This window comes from Mixophyes fleayi, chromosome 5 (genome assembly GCF_038048845.1).
Source record: "Mixophyes fleayi isolate aMixFle1 chromosome 5, aMixFle1.hap1, whole genome shotgun sequence".
NCBI classification, from domain to species: Eukaryota; Metazoa; Chordata; class Amphibia; order Anura; family Limnodynastidae; genus Mixophyes; species Mixophyes fleayi.
In genome coordinates, this window is record NC_134406.1 from 76021244 (window position 1) to 76039052 (window position 17809).

The 17809-nt window shown below is 40.4% G+C and overlaps 1 protein-coding gene across 3 annotated transcripts in view; it reads left to right on the forward strand.

Annotated features, from left to right (window-relative positions):
- Positions 1 to 11626: 11626 nt before the first annotated feature.
- The window catches only part of ANO10 (anoctamin 10), a 193514-nt gene continuing 187331 nt past the window's right edge, over positions 11627 to 17809 (forward strand). The window contains exons 1-2 of one of the 3 annotated variants that reach the window (XM_075212403.1): positions 11627 to 11728; positions 12636 to 12791. In XM_075212403.1, the coding sequence (XP_075068504.1) occupies positions 11662 to 11728; positions 12636 to 12791 (223 nt within the window). In that variant the 5' untranslated portion in view covers positions 11627 to 11661. Of the gene's footprint in view, positions 11729 to 12630; positions 12792 to 17809 lie in introns of all 3 variants that reach the window. The other 2 variants (XM_075212404.1, XM_075212405.1) reach the window with 2 other exon arrangements.

Consider the following 17809-nt stretch of genomic DNA (forward strand, 5'->3'; position numbering starts at 1 on the left):
ATATAAGCAACATAAACATAATTGGTGGGGCTATTAAAAGTTTAGTCACAACATTAAAATTATTTGAATACTTAATGCATGTATTATGGTATAATATTTACCTGGATGGGATTGTTGTGTGTTTGGGGGAGGACTCTCACCAGTGTCAACCTGTTCAATACCTGGCACCTGCTGTACATTGATGCAGGCCAGTGCTGTGTTCTCCAGAGGGCTGAGGTCCAAGGACTCCACGGGTCCACCACCTGTCCCCCTCGCATGTCTGCCATGGTCTTGGAGTTTATCTTTAAGCCTGCAGTTAAAGTCCTCCCGCCTGTGTGAACTGTACAAAGTTAAGAATGTTCCAATATATACTGGCAAATATTTAAGAAATACTGGTGCACACATACCTATCAATATAAAAGTACATTTTGGGGATTACATGTAACACAATAATTACAGACTGATACTCACCCGTAGCCAAATTTTTAAACCATTAAACAGGTCGCAATGTAATTCTAAATGTATTTTCTCTTGTAAAGGTTTTGTGTTTTGGTATTCCCATGCCTTGCACAACATTTGTGTGTTATTATTACTATTATTATTGTAGATTTGTAAGGTGCTACAATCCTCTGCAGCGTTTTACAGTATGGAAACAAGGACATATATAAAACAAGGATAACTAGACAAAATAAATGCAGACATGAAAATGCAGGGTATGGAGGACCCTGCTCATTAGAGAGCTTACATTCTAAATGGAGGAGGGCACAGCTGAAACAAGAGGAGCGAGTGTGGCTTAGATAGAGTTGAGATTGGGACAGTTGTGAGGGTGTATTAGTGTGAACAGTATCATAAGAGATAAGATAAGATTTAGAGAACGTCTAAAGATTTGAAGGTTGTGGGAAAGCCTGATTGAGCATGGTAGAGAATTCCACAAGTGGGAAGCAGCACGGGAGAAGTCTTGTAGGGGCAAGTGAGAGGTGGTTACCAGAGATGAGACAAGGTGCAGGCCAGAGGTGGATCTAAGAAGGCTGGAGGGAGAGTATTTTGATATGAGATTTGAGATATAAGTAGGGATGGTGGTGTTGAGGGCTTTGTAGGTATGGGTGAATAATTTGAAATAGATTCTGGAGGACACATGGAGCCAGTGGATGGATTTGCAAAGAGGTGCAGCAGATGTGGAGTGATAAGAGAGGAAGATCAGTCTTGCAGCAGCATTTAGGATGGATTGAAGTGTGGATATATGGGTGTCAGGAATGCCAGATAGCAGGAGGTTGCAGTAGTCAATACAGGAGATGATGAGAGAATGTATAAGAGTTTTGGTAGCATGTTGAATTAGAAAAGGGCATATTCTGGCAATGTTTTTAAGGTAGAATCAACAGAATTGGGAGAGAGTCTGGATGTGAGGAATAAATGTGTTTGATAATATTGACTGAAGGCAGCCATTTTGCTAATTTATTCTGAGCATAATATAATTGAAAAACATGTGCGTTCACTTTTTAACCTCGGTGACAGAACTGGGGAGAATAGCTGGTGGTTTATATGGTGCAGCCTCTCCATCACTAGCTCCACCAGCACCTCAACCTCTTTGTAAGCGAACTTTGGCTGCCAGCTCTCTCTTCCTCAGAACGGGACATTGTACAAAATCATTATATAGTTTCTAAATTCAATATGGAGCACGAGTCACAAAATGGCAAGGCTTGCAGAGGTGTATTTTCCCACCATTTCTTGTGTGTGAATGCCCAGCTGTTGGAACACCCCTAATTGCCTTGGTACGGCCCACTATTGTGCTTGAAGGGGATATGACAGGTAGTCCATTAGGGACAAATGAAAGGAAAGTGTATCCGCCATTTTATATATGGTCTTGAAAGGAACCGCGACTTACATACCTATGCCCCACATGTTCTGCTAGCCAATCAGTGGATGCTGAACATCCTCATTTACTTGTAAACATGAGGGCGGCTAGCTTCACACAAATGGAGCTAAGGGCCCTGACAATAGTCAACGACCACTTTTTGGCTCCAGCACCACAATTTGTCCTCAGTGCAGAAAAAAAATGCAGCCAATAGGGCTGAAAAGCATTATCTGTGTCACTGGAGTACCCTCCACAGGAGGCAACAGCAGCTCCATGCGGACATTAGGAGTGAGCTTGCCAGGGTAAAGTTCACAACTACAAATAAATACATATGATTATAGTTTTACTGGCCCATGTAGTTATATCCCAGTGTAGAAAAGAAAGTATTGTAGATATGGCTTGTAATAATCTTCATTGTACAAAGAACAAGGTCTGCTATGTAATAGTTATGTGTCACTATCAGTATCTCCAGTATCTTATCTTGGGGAGATCCCACTCATTCTGTATTATATCTAAATACACTAGTGTATGATCTGATGTGAAATAGAACACCTGCAGTAGAGCCTCTCCAGCCTTGATATTGTATATTTTCGCAATCAACTTAGTTCTAGGAAACAGTTTAGATATGCTCAAGGCAAATCTCAACGGCAAGACTCACTTGGGGTTTCTGTGCTACACTTATAATTTAAAGTTTAAAAAAGTATATCCTGACAATTCAAAAACCAATAAACATTTAAGGCTCTATTAAGGTAAATGGATGTTTTCGCCAAAGATTCTCTATCTATCACAGGCTTCAGTAGCCCCTGCCGGTGAAGAGATTCTGGCGAAAGCTTCCCCATACTTAGCATGGAGAAGCCTATTTAACATGGTTTTGTTTTATCACCGCAAAATAGTAAACAGGAGCTTTAATATTAAACGTATGCATTTTTGCATTTGTTCCAATGATATACGTAGACACATTCAAATCTCTTGCAAGGTATACACATTTTCAGATAAAACATTATATATAGACCCAAGTATTTAAAACTCCGAATAAAACATAGGTGGGAATGATGTAGGAGTAGTTTTGCAAGGTAATAAAGAGGTGTATTCACAATAATTTATGTCATAGTCTCAAAAGAGGGGCACATGCTAACAAAATAGTCACAACTAGGACATATGAGTTTTCAATTTCTTGCTGCATCATATAATTCATGATGGCTGTATATCTTTACATTGTGTGATATGTAAAAAAAAAATCAGCATTGTAGTGACATCTACAGGTAAAAATGAACACTAATCATTCAGAAATTTTGCTTTGTTCAACAATTCCGCGGAGCAACTTCTGTGAGACTGCACTCAATTATTTTAAGTGCACCCTTTGCATAGACTTGTGCTGAGCTTATATTCAGGTAACTTTTTAATTCATTAGAAAATAGTGACATCACATAGGAACATAATATTCTCCTCCAATGTCAGCATCCACAACGTATCATTAGTTTTCAGTAAACTAATAGGCTGTATTCTTATGAATATAAATTCAGCCTGTAAAACAGCTGCCAATACTTTGTGCAGACAGTGGGACTCTTTTACTAAATGCAAAATGGCTATGGTGCAGCTTAAAACTGTCACGAGCCGCGGTGGTACTCACAGCCGCCGCGGCTCGCTTCTGGCCCCCTCTGGCATCCCGGCCGTCACCTTGACGACCAGGGCGTCACTTCCGGATCCTGGCCGACCGTTGCCAAGACAACGGTCGGAAGCTCTGTGCCCTGCGCTGCGTCCCGGCAACGGAGGAAGCCGGGCGCGCATGCGCAGAAGATAAAACTTCCTGTGGCTTGATGTAACAAGCCTGTGGGCTGATTAATGCCTCATACATTAATCAGGCAGGGGGCTGTGTGTGATTCAGAGCTAGGCTCTGATTGGTGGTCACTAGTATTTAAGGCAGTGAGGTCTGCAGCCTCACTGTCGGTTAAAGCTTCTGTGCTCCAGTCTGCTGACCTGCTAGTTCCTGTTCCTGTATTTTGATACCACTACTGACTCCCCGTGTATGACCCTTGGCTTTGAATTGGACTTCGCTCGTGTTTCCTGTGACCCTGATCTCTGGCCTGCTTACCGGTTCTGCTATTTGCCTGTGACCCCTGACCTCAGCTTGTTTACCGATACTGTTGTCTGCTGCCGGCCCTTGACCTCTGCGGGGACCTGACTCTTCTTGCCTGGGTTCTCCCCAGCCGGTACACACTTCACGACCCTCTGTCAGTCTGCGGCCCAGTCAGTCCCCACCATCAGGGGCTCCAGTGAACACCTGATTGGCAGCGTAGATTTCGGGTTGTGTTGTGCTGGCTGGAGGGGTTCCTAACAAAAACCCTCATTGGTGGTGGTGTGGTGTAGATTTGTCGGAAGACTCCTGAATTTCATTTAGCTCATTGGGAGGGCAGGTCTTTTTCCTGGAGCCCACCCACTTCCTAGTGAAGTTGGTGGTACAGTGGTCTCAAAGGTGTGTTTTCATGCGTCACGCTCCACCCTGCTCTATACACTTGACCTCCTCTTTGAGATATCCCAGATGGGAGAATACAAAAGTTGCCAAGTATGTGATTTATACAGATGCACCTAGATTTCTATTATGGGTTCATGGATCAAGATGTGCATAGGTTTGTGGAACAATATGGCACTGTTTGCACCGACTGGTGGGAAGAATTGGGTGGAGTGAGTGCATTGGTGCATTGGTGCAGAACAGTGCAAAAATAAGATTTAAACTTGCATTGTAACGTCATTAAAACAAGGAAAGGGGTAGAGGACGTATTTGTAGTGGCATTCATTGAGGTGTAGAAAGGTGCATGGTCATTTTCCTTCTGCACTGGACATGGATTTTACACCTCCCATCCACTTTTATGTAAGGTATTGAAAAGGACATGTACATTTTAACAAAGCAAACACTCCAGCGACAAGAAGTGCCACTTTTGTGGCTGAAATGCTTGGTTTGTTTTTTGGCCCCCACAAAACAAGCTACCAATAGCTGCCTTAAGCCCAACAGTGCTGTCAATGAACTCTACATTATTAAACCATGTCTGCTCGTGCTGCATCTTTAATCTCATTCCCCTCTGTGGATACCTCCCTCTCATCCTTGAAGAGCTGCCAAACTTATGTAGACACAGTAATTGATATTACAACCGGAGTGACATTACAACTTCTTCAGACAGACTGTGACATGGAACATGTAGACAACATGGAATCTGTCATGTTGGAATACGCTGCATTGAACAGGGATTTTTACCAATATATAGATGCAGTTGAGGAGACCATACTTAAGTTAAAATGTGACCCACTGGATGAGATTCCAGATTTAAGAGAGCTTGTACATAAGAGATATACTCCACTTCAGAAGAATAATACAGAGGAGGCCCTGAGACAGGACAATAACTATGTCCAGTTTAAAGAACAGCTAAGAGACCTGAGAAAACAAATGGGGGTGTCACCGGCCCCTGCAGACTAAGCTTTGGAAGATGAAGATGAGGAGATTGCCGTCACCCAGAGCACTCCTATAACACAGTTGGAGAGGGAGAACCCAGTGAAAAACAAAGTATGTGGCCACACGTATGAGAGAGAAGTAATTGAAAGGCTGATTGAAAACAAACTTCAGTAGGGTAAATCCGCCAGGTGTCCAAAAATTGGCTGAATCACTCTGACATGAGTATATCGGATCTCATTCCAGACAATGCACTAAAAAGAGCCATTGAAATTCAGAGCAAAAAGCAAGATCGTCACTGAGCTTTGAATTAGCCCCAATATCCAAAAAATTAAAATATAGCTAGGTACCTTTGATTTAAAATGAAGATTGCAAACACTGATAAAACAGCAGTAAAATGGAAGGTTTGAGTAATACATATACATGTCTATTTAGACATCCATGCTTACATTACTTCTGCAACCAACGTTGTTCTTTGTTAATAAAACTGTTGTCTTTATACCATTGAAAAAAATGAATAATAATCCTTCACCATTCTTTGGATGTTGATAGCTGATAGTAGGATCAGGTGGAGTTACAGCAGAGGTGTCACTAATTTTGGTCAATTCTTTTACGGTAGACCAGACCAAATGTCAAAATGTTCTGCTGCGTCATCTGCATCACCAATGGGTGTCTTTTGAGTTTTGCAAAGCACACAACGGTATATAGCACATGTAGGTAACATTGGCACACAGCTGTAGCTGAAAGGAAAAATGGTGCAAGATGAAACTGTCCTTGGGCCCTCCTACCCACCCTTATGTTGTATCTTAAAAAGGACATGCACACTTTAACAAACCAAGCACTTCAGCGACAAAGAGTGCCACTTTTGTGGCTGAAGTGCTTGGTTTGTCTGGGCCCCCACAAAACAAGCTAACAAAGGGCTTAAGGTACCTAAGGTAACAGTGCTGTTAATGAACTCTACTGTGGCAAGATGTTGTTGTCATCATCCTCGGCCTCATCCTCACCCTTATCAGTGTGTACATCATCCTCACACATTATTAATTCATCACCACTGGAATCCACTATTACAGACGTCTCTGTATTTTGATGTAATTAGCGGGAAAGGCCTTCCTAGTGGAAATTGTAGCTCATTTTTATGAACATCATCTTTTCCACATTTTGAGGAAGTACTCTCCTACATCGCTGACAAGGTTCCCGGCTATGCTGAAAACTCTATCCGAGTACACACTGGAGGGTGAACAGATTAGGTAGTGCAAAGCGAGTTGGTACATGGGTCTCCAAATTCCTCCCAGTCCATCCTGTCTGATGTGTCTATGTCTATGCTGTCAATAAAATAATCCTCCACAACCCTTTGTGGATAGTAGGATCAGGTGGAGTTACGCCAGAGGTGTCACGCTTTTTGGTCAATTCTTTTACACCAGACCAAATGTCAAAATGTTGTGCTGAGTCATCTGCATCATCCCTGGGTCTCTTGGGAAAGCTACAGTTTTTCCTAGCTGCAGTTGACTGAGAAACTGAAGGAGGAGACACTGTCCTGTCACGTAACACTTGAGTTGTCATCTTGCTCACCAGGAGCTCCTTGCATCTCTTGAATTCTGGGTCACTTGGAAACAAAGAGAAGACATAGCTCTTAAACCTAGGATCAAGCTAAGTCGCCAAAATGTAGTGATCCGAGTTCAAGATTTTGATAACTCTTAGATCCTGGTGGTAAAGTACTTGATCTACAAATCTAAAAGTCCGGCATACTTAGCGTAATTGCTTTGTTTCATCTCCTCCTTCAGTTTCTCAAGCTGCTTTTCCAAAAGTCTAATTAAGGGAATCACTTGGCTCAAGCTAGCAGTGTCTGAACTCACTTCACAGGTGACTACTTCGAATGGTTTCAGCACCTTGCACAACACGGAAAGTATTCTCCACTGTGCTTGAGTAAAATACATCCCCCCTTGTTTCCCAATGTCATGGCTTGTGGAGTAAGCGTGAATGGCTTTTTGCTGTTCCTCCATCCTCAGAAGCATACACAGGGTGGAAATCCACCTTGTTACCACTTCTCGCTTCAGTTTGTGGCAGGGCAAATTAAACTGCTCTTGTAACTGCTACAATCTCCTACATGCTGTTACCGAATGCCGGAAATATCCAGATATTTTACAGGCCACTGACAGCATCTCCTGCACATCCCTGTCATATTTTAAAAAGCTCTGCGCCACCAAGTTTTTCGTGTGAGCAAAACAAGGAATGTCATGGAATTCACCCAGCTGTAATGCTCTCACAATATTGGTGGCATTATCAGAAATGACATATCCTGAGGAGGGATAAGCCATATTGCAATGACATCCCTTAGTTTTTGTAACAGATTGTCAGCTGTATGCCTCTTAGTGAAGCCGATAATACACAGAGTAGCCTGTCTCTGAAAAATGTGACGTAATTGGGTACATGCTGCTGCTGTTCCTGCTGGTGAAGGCGAATCACCAACTCCGTGGGCTGTCACAGTCATATAATCTACTTCTACTACATAAACCAACTTCATTAATAGTGGATATTGGACGCAGATCTAATAGTAGCATAGTCGCCATGGCATTTGTGATCCACTTTGCAACTGGGTGACAGCTTTCATATATGTCCGAATTAGTAGAGGAACCAACTAGGAACCGGACTATAGTGGACCTAGTAATAACAAACAATGTAGACGTAATATCAAATATTCAAGTAAGGGAGCACTTGGGAAACAGTGATCATAATATGGTCTCATTTGAAATTAAGAATTAAGTCTAAACCAAAGTGGTAAAATAAAAAGGTAAGGGAATAAGCGAAGGAAATTGTTTAAGTCTGAAGGGTCAGAGGAGTCCTTCCGTAGGTACGAGGAATGTAATAAAACATGCAAAAAGGAAATTAGATTGGCTAAATTAGAAAATGAAAGGCAAGTTGCAAAAGAAAGTAAGACAAACCCCAAAAAGTTTTTTAAGTATATAAATGGCAAAAGGATTAAAAAAGATAATATAGGACCCCTAAGAAGTGAATAGGTGAATTGATAAATGATACTAAGGAAAAAGCGGAGGTATTAAACACTTTCTTTTCTTCAGTATTTACTAGAGAGGAACAAATGGTAGGAGTAATACATAAAAATGGAAATGAAACCATACCATTAATTAATAATTGGTTGTCAGTGGAAGAAGTCCAAAGGCGACTAAAGAATATTAAGATAAATAAAGTTTCAGGTCCAGATGGCATACATCCAAAGGTCCTTATGGAGTTAAACTCGGAAATAGCTAGGCCATTATTCTTAATTTTCAGAGATTCAATCACATCAGGCTCAGTACCAAGGGATTGGTGATTAGCATATGTGGTGCCGTTGTTTAAAAAGGGGACGAGATCACAACCAGGGAATTATAGACCTGTAAGCCTGACATCAATAGTGGGGAAACTTCTGGAAGGTATTTTAAGGGATAGTAGTATTCAGGATTACTTGGTGCGCAATAAAATTATTAGTGGGAATCAACATGGATTTGTGAGGGATAGGTCATGTCAAACTAATCTAATTAGTTTCTATGAGGAAGTTAGTGGGAACTTAGTCCAGGGCAGCACAGTAGATGTGGTCTACTTAGATTTTGCAAAGGCCTTTGATACAGTGCCACACAAGAGGTTGGTTTCCAAAATAAGGGAACTGGGTCTAGGAATCAACATTTGTACTTGGATCGAAAACTGGTTAGAGAATAGGGAACAGAGAGTTGTGATAAATGGAACATTTTCTAATTGGGCAAAAGTCTTAAGTGGAGTACATCAAGGTTCCGTGCTGGGGCCACTTCTTTTTAATATATTTATTAATGACCTTGGTGATGGTTTAGAGAGTAAAGTTTCTATTTTTGCAGATGACACTAAACTCTGCAAGGTAATAAAATCAGAGCAAGATGTAGCTTCTCTACAGAGGGACTTAAATAAACTGGAGGATTGGGCGGCCAAATGGAGTATGAGGTTTAACATAGATAAATGTAAGGTTATGCATTTAGGGATCAAAAACAAGAACGCAATCTATAAATTAAATGGAATTAATTTAGGAGAATCTATAATGGAAAAGGATTTGGGAGTGCTCGTAGACAGTAGACTTAGCAATAGTGCTCAGGGCCGCCATCAGAAATCATGGGGCCCAGTACAAATGACGTTGGCCGGACCCCCCCCCCCTCCCCCAAAGAAAAACCTGGGGAAAAAACTTTCAAAAATGTCAAAAAAGCCTGTCAATCAACCCCGTGTAGTGGGCTGACGACTGGCAGTAGGGCCCACCAGGGATTTGTCCGGTTTCCTGGTTGTCCATTCTGACCCTGAGTAAGCGTTTGGTGTCCACACACACGTGTATTCGAAGGCATATCATATATGTTCCCTTTAGGACTATTGTTTACCTTTAATGCAGTCCTGTTTTAGACTGGACTTATCACACAAATCCACACTAGTGTCAGAAATGCAATAAAAATATTTAAAAGAAATTCCTTTGTAAACTATTTGAATGTTTGCTGAGTCTCTCCTCCTTTTTCATGTTTCTGTAGACATATACCTAGTATGCTATAAATGCTGCAAGCAAAGTGGTAAATAATTGGAATTGATAAAAATAGGCGCACTAAACAGTAATTGAAGGGGAATGCTTTTCACTGCATCTGTCATAGATATTTAAATATGGATATGTCAATTACAGATGCACTGTAATAAGTTTACATGCATACTGCGTGCCTGCATTGTAAAAAAAATAAAAATACATGGTCTTTCTTTATGTAAAATAAATTGTCATTACACATTTAAGATTTGAAAAGCAGTGAAGGATAGATACACTTGGGCATTTGCTAAGGGCGCCACGTTATGTTCAGTCTCTGTTATGGTAATTGAAACTTGCACAGTTATCAAAATATACATCATAGAATTCAATAGTGAATGCAATGTCTATGTATGCACTGACGTTTTGCCAAGTGCTTGATGGACCCCAACAAGCAAACTGCTTGATATGTCTACTTTCTGTTGACGCTGCAGCGACCCCATTTCAGAATGCACTGGCAAGTACCAGGCTATATGAGCGCATTAAAATACCCTCCCCTTCCCACACTCACCTTCTTTTATCCTGAGCTGCAGCAGTCAGGTCTTCAGTCTTCCTCTCTCCCTTTCTGCACATGTCGGACGGCGCGCACATCATGTGATGCGCGGCATCACGTGATAAGGTCACCATAGGTAAAAAGGATGCATTGGAGCTTCGGATTCTTACGATCCGTGGCTGCAAACAATTGGACAGTTGGAACCCTCACCCGGTACCAGCCTGTCAATCAACCTGTGTAGGTGGCTGGCAGTTGGGCCCACCGGTGATTTCTCAGGTTCCCCGGTGGGCCAGTCCGACCCTGCCGCCGCCGGGCCCCCTGATGAGCCCGGCGGCGGCAGGGTCGGACTGGCCCACCATGTGATGGTTTTAAAATGCTTACTGACACACTTAACGTCACTGCTCATGAAAAATATACTTTTATAGACATCAGGGGGGTAAATGTATTAAAGAGCGATTTTTGCAAATCGCCGATATTCGATGACTTTGACAGCTAAATTTAAAACGGCATTGTGTTTAAAATCCAGTATTAACTAAGCACTTAGTGGTATATGGGGTTACTTTGTAGAAAGCCAGGCTTGTGAGATATACATTATAGCACCACTACAGAAGATGTAATTGGAAATTTAATTAAAAAAAATGGATTATATTACTTTAAAAGTCTTCTCATTGGTTCCACTCTTATAATGTTCTGATTTTTCCAACTGCAATAACATGCTCTAAACGAATTAATGTTAATGGCATTATAACATGTTTGGCAAACTAATTCAGCTCAGGTTCTTGTAAATTGAAAAGAAGTGAGTGAAACAGTAGCTAAACATTATCACACTAAGGAAATGGGTAATGTTGGCAGGACTGATTTAATAGTAAAGTACAGTATAAGGTGAAGAGATAGTCATAGCTTATAAAATAATTGCATTGAGTATGCATTTCTAGTGTGAATCCATTACATTTTTCACATTTTAAAGGTGGCTCTGACTTGCGCTGTAAAGAGGAATGCAGTGGTACCTGTATGTATAATGGTAACTGACTCATACAGAGACTGACCAGTCATCTGCCGCATCCCCTCCTGTCAGAAGGGAAACCAATCAGAACATGAAAGAGCAGTGACACTCAGGGAGGGACTGTGAGCTGTCAATCTGTGGACAATAGAGAGATAAAATTATATAACTTCTTTGTCAACAGTTCAGGAGCCATTTTGTCAGTCTCATTGCCCAGGCTTTAATAAGTTTAGGTCTTCGGAAAAATGGCTGATATCGTAAGTACTATGTGAAGTAAGACTTTTTCCTCCTTGTAACTACAACTGTGGCAGAGAGAAAGTGCTGAATGCTTGTACCATCGCGGGTGTGCTCCTCCTGTCTGGATGTGAGTAGTGCTGCTTGGAGTAGGATAAGTAAGTATAACACGGCTGGAAAAAAGGAAATCTTAGTCTGTAACTATGTGCTAAGCTGACATGGGCGGGCAACCTCAGACTTTTTAGCTCTTGCTGGACTGCAGGTCCCAAAATACCTAATGCAGTGCATACTGGGACCTGTAGTTCACTGTTGCTGGCTCGGCACAGGTTGCATACTCTTGGTCAAGGACACCAGCAAAAATGTTATTTTTAAACGTAAACATGGTTACATCATCTGAAGCTAGTAAAGTGGTCTAAAATGTTATTCATGTGTTCTTTCCCAACTTGGTAATATCAGATGACACACTCAGAGGAGTGGTCTTTGGGGTAGAATTATGAAGTGCAAACGTGCAGTATCCCTTTGTAACATGTTAAAAGTGCTTTTATTTTTATAACGTGTACTGACCGTGCATTAACCCATAGTAACTATGGGTTAATGCACATTTGAAATTTGTTAGTTCTTAGACCCCTTAGAATAACTTTATCATTTTTCCTAAGTAAACAAAGATTGATCTTTTATAATATGTTGTTTTTACAAAATTTCAAATATAATTCCGTTATGGTGTGTAATACATTTTGACACTTTGAAGCGTCCACAAGGCAGTTGCTTAGCGACATTCTATAGTTGCACAATTATGGAGTCACCAATTCTAGAGCTGCAAGTGGCACATGTTAATTCCTTACAGTTTGTTTTGGTTCTGTGATTATATTTCATGATCTTACCATGGTCTGAGATAATTGGAGGCATTTATTGACTTATTTAACCAGTGTTTACCAGGAGCACCTACACTATTTTCATTTTTATTTGAAGTTGTTTTCTCATTAAATTATTTACAATCTCAAATGTAATTTCCTTTTTTATTTTAAAAGCTGACAGTTACTATAAGTGTCTTTCTTTAAAGCACAGATCTCATCCCGAAAATGAAAAGGGGCCCTTTCAATGAACCGCTTCATTTGAAGCCTGAATTCGAACCACTGGTGGTGATAGAGCTTGTAAAGGATGTGAATGAGAAAACCAAAGAATGGCTTGTCAAGAAAATTGCAGATAGAAAGAAAGATGGAGGTAAGCGCTTATCATTTGTATATCTTGACGTTTAATGTTATATATTTTTTTCTGCCATCTTGAGGGATAAGATCTTTGGGTCTGCAACAGTTTTTTTTGTTCATTTTAATAGCTGGCTCATAACAAACTGCACTTGTTGCTGAGACAGATTAGTGTGACTAGATTAGTATGAATTTTATGCACGTTTGAGTTGCTTAGTTTTAGAAAGGGCACATAAACAAGACAAAATCACTTCACAGCATGATATATAACAGAAGCCTTAGTCATAGAATAGAGTTGGTCTTTATGTCCAAGAACCATATTCTGTACAACACTAAGGGCTAGATTTACTAAGCTGCGGGTTTGAAAAAGTGGGGATGTTGCCTATAGCAACCAATCAGATTCTAGCCTTCATTTATTTAGTACATTCTTCAAAATGACAGCTAGAATCTGATTGGTTGCTATAGGCAACATCCCCGCTTTTTCAAACCCGCAGCTTAGTAAATCTAGCCCTAAATCTAAAATACAGGTACTTCTAGATTTACTTTTTTCTGGCTTCCTAGTCTAATTATATGCCGCTTACATTGACACAGTGCTGCATTGTACATACATTAAATGTGTCCCATCTGCATAACTGGTATTTAAATAATTTGCAAAGATTATTACACAAAATTATTACTGCCAGGATTCGAGGTCTGAAATTCAGAACAAAATGCTGTAGGAGCTAAACAGACTGTTTTGGGTGAAAATGGGTTAATAAATACAGTTGACTTTGAGATATATAGGGGCATATTCAATTGACGGCGGGATGGCCGAAAATCCCACGAAAATCCCACGCTCCAAAAATATTACCGTTGTTACGGTAATCCTGTGTGGGAAAACTGTTAATACGGTAATCCAACGAGATATTACCGTATTAACGGTAATATTTTTGGAGCGCGGGATTTTCGGCCATCCCGCCGTCAATTGAATATATGCCCCATAGTGGTCAAAAAGGGCTGGTATTTGGTGGTATGCCGTACCACCGCTTCTCCTACTGCTTTGATTATACAGCTATCAAGTGGCTAATGTATAGCAACATTTCAATCTCTGTTGGGCAGTTTAAAGCAGTCCTCCAACATCTGTGGTGTGTATATAGCAGACCTCAAATCCATGGTGGCCACTGATCCCTCCCATTGCTTTCTGAACCCCATACATGGCGTGCAGCCTCATCCTCCTTAATGTATACAGGACCAAGAACCATGATTGCCAACCGTCTGTAGTTTTACTGACAGTCTATAGGAATGAATGATATGTTTGCTTATTTGTAAGACAAAATAGAGGTCAGTAGCTGTATATCACCCTATTGCCACTACTACAAAAACACCTACCAATCATCACAACAATGGTTTGGGTTTAATATGAAATCCCTGACCACTTTTATCCACTATATACATGTTTTTGAAACCTTTTTGAATAACCTAAGTAATGTGTCAATTAAAAAACACCAATACACTTTATAAAATAATCAGTAAAACATTATTTTCAAAGTTTGGCAAACATTCCAGGGACAATGGGGGTAATGGCATGTAAACTTCAGACCACTGTCACAGAATTGGCCCCAGACAACTAAAAAATACCCTTGGGTATTTTTTATGAATTCAATGTTTTATTGCATTAGAAGGAAAGGCAGGGAAAGTCTCATATAGTTTTTTTTTTTTTTTTAACTTTCTTTTTATTCATTTTCTGCATAAACTCTTAGATCATTTACTATATTGTGCACATAACTGGCAAAGGAGTAAATAATGCATGCACACATTCCATAAAAATCATAAGAATAGCATATATAGGTAAACCTGAACTGACAAATATGTATGATAATACAAATAAAAAAAATACCAAACTTGTAATATAGTCCTGCTATGATATTTAATGTCGCCATCCAGCAGTCACAAGCTGAATAAAAATGGGCCAAAGAATCATGGAGTGTTGAAATAAATTTGCTCATGGTGTATATGAGAAACGTGCTGACACTTATATATGATTTGACATTTTTGTTCTATTCATTTATGGCAATTAGCGTTTTGTATTTTATTTTTCTCAAAGGGACTGACATTTCCATTACTCATAGCAACTTCCCTATATTGTCCATTTTTGAACTTGGTGCCATTAGGGAACTTACCCCCCACTCTGCCTCTGCAAAATGACTAGGTTTAGAAGAGCAAGCAAAGATGGACCAGAATGTCGTTAGCATATGATGATACACTTTCCTCCAACCTTAAGCCCACTCAGCTATTTGGGTTGCCTAAATTAGAATTGATGGTGTCTAAATGGCCACAACAAAGAGAATTGGAATCTGGTATACATGAGAATTAGACTGTATACAAATTTAGTATCTGATTTCAAGGCCTTTGACAAACTACTTTTATCTTATTTCTGGGAAGGATCCTTTTATAGGTTTAGTCAAAACACCTCTCAGGCTCCTAAATCAAAATGTGGTATGACTTATCCTAACATGTTCAACTGAAATGCTAATCAGTCCATGGATTATCTATATCTGTGGTTTTCCCCTTACTCAGGGAACATGGTATCTGTACTGCACTGATAGGCACTTCTGAAGAATTATGTATTTAGGTGCCAAGCAAGCCAGTAAGGAAAAACACTCCCAATTTGATAGTGTTGCACAGCCCGTACACATGCTATTAAATGTAATAATTTCCCCCCACCAGTGATCTGCCGTAAAGCACCCAGTGGGGCGTTCAAATATATGAAGGTTTAATATTTAGGACTGTTCTTTTCTGAGTTAGGGTGTAAAGTAGGTGGAATATATTTTTTATTAATGGGGCAAATTTCCCTGATATCTTGTTAATCTTGTCCTTTGGTGGGATCGGAGTGTGGAAGTAGGTTCTTTAATAATAATCGTACTTATTATTTGTATTTTGTTGTTATGTTTGCAAAATGAAAAATAAACTATTCAAGAAAGTGAGTTAGGTGTTTGAACTAAAGTCGCTCAAGTAGTTTGAGAGCTGAGGGGAGGATAAAAGCAGTGAGGTAGTTGGAGAGAGGACTAGGGTCGAGAGCTGGTTTCCTGATAATAGGATAGATGAGCGTATATTTAAAGACGAAAGGGAAAGTGTCAGTGGAGAGAGACAGATTAAAGAGTTGAGCTAGATATGGGCAAACGTTGGGAGGAGTTGAAAAGGAATAGTATCAAGTTGATGATTTGTGGGGGAAGAGCAAGAGTGGAGTGTAAAGAGTCTGTGTGAAGATTTCTTCCTCAGTAACTGGAGAGAAAGAACTGAGGGTGGAGCGGGATTCTGGATCTGACGAGAGGTGATTTCAACACTGAGCCATCATAGGAAAGGGTAGAACAAAGTATTAATAGAAGAGATGAGTGGTATAAATGGGATTGAGAAGAGGATTGGGTCGAGGGCGTTTAGGAGGTTTTTTTTTGTCGGAATGCAGAGTTGGAGAAATTGAAGACAGAGCAGAAATGGGCGAACATATAATCCAGGAGTGTGTAATATAGGTTGGAGATGGTGTCCACTGGGAAAAATGTAAGGAAGAAGTAAGTAGAGGGGTTTAGAGACTGCATTATCAGTAGTGTCGTCAAAAGGGATGTTGCAATCCTGAAGAATGACATTGTAGGTCAGTGAATAGGAAGTGAATGAGCCAGGAAGTGAAAGTGTCAAGGAATTGGGATAAATGACTACGTTGTGGAGAAAGAGTGGAGAGAAGAGACACATGGTATGGACCTCAAAGTAGGAGGAGAGGGAGGGCTTCAGAGGAATCACTTGGAAGGTGATGCCAGGGGAGAGTAAAAAGCCTACTCCACCACATTGTCAGCTATCCGGGTTAAGGAATGTTGGTGAAGGACAGACTCCCATAAGTCACAGATGCTGAGGAAGAGGTGCAGAGCCAAGTTTTAATAATGGCAAGGGCACAGAAGGAATTAAAGATGAATAGGGAAGTATTAATTAGTTGCAAACTAACTAGGGTTCCAGAGTGCCCAGAAAAAGGGAAGTGTTCAGATGTTGGAAGGAGGAGTGTGATAGTGGAGATTGGGTGAAGGCAGGGTTGTGGGAGATGTTGCCAGCAGCTAAGAAGTGGATGTGAGAGAGTGAGGAGGGTGATAAGTTGGTGTTAGGGTAGCTTGAGCTTGTTCAGGCTGGGGTGTGAGGAGTGTGTAGGGAGCATAGCATTTAGAAGGTAAAAGTAGGCAAGAAAGGGAGTAGTGGGGGTAAGTTATAAAGGGAAGGTTAGAACTAAGATGTTAGAGAGAGGGGAGGTGGAGGTATATGAGAGGTTGGTGTATAACACATGCATGCATGTATGGGTAGTGAGAAATAAAAGTATTTACCAATGAAATCCACCTCCTGTATCATTCCGGCCTAGAATATGGCGAATTGGATGAATTTTCTTAGTGAGAATCAGTGAATAATGGAAGAAGTCTGCAATTCAGTTTTTACCCATACCTCCCAACATTTAGAGTCACAAAATCAGTGAACACAATAAGCCTCGCCCCATTCTATCCACACATGGACAAATTTGTGCAAACTTCAACCACTTTTGGTTCAGCTTGTTCACAGCTAAAGTACCAGGATGTTCTGCTAAAATCGGGACAGTTGAGAGGTAGGAAAACCTAAGAAAAGAAAGGGAATCATACTAACTATCCCCAAGATCCATGGACATCAACAGGTTTTGAAGGTTTGTCCCTGGCAGTGAACATCTTTTTATTTTTTTAAGAGATACTAGCTGTTAGCTATCCACAGTATGCATTGTAGTATAGGGCTCTGGCTTGTGTAGAAAAAATTGCTGTCTATGGTTGTGTCCAGAAGATGTATTTATTTCTTATTTAATAATGTGGATGAATGTATATTATTAAAGGTCTATTTTGAGGGGGGGGCAGCCTATTGTTACTAAAATTAAAAGTGTAATATCCATCTTGAGACCTGCCAACTGCAGTTATTTGGTTCTGGGTGTGGTCTGTAATTGTTTAAAGCATTAAATAATTTGCTGTATAAACTGATACTATGTATGTGAGTTTCTAAAATGTAGAC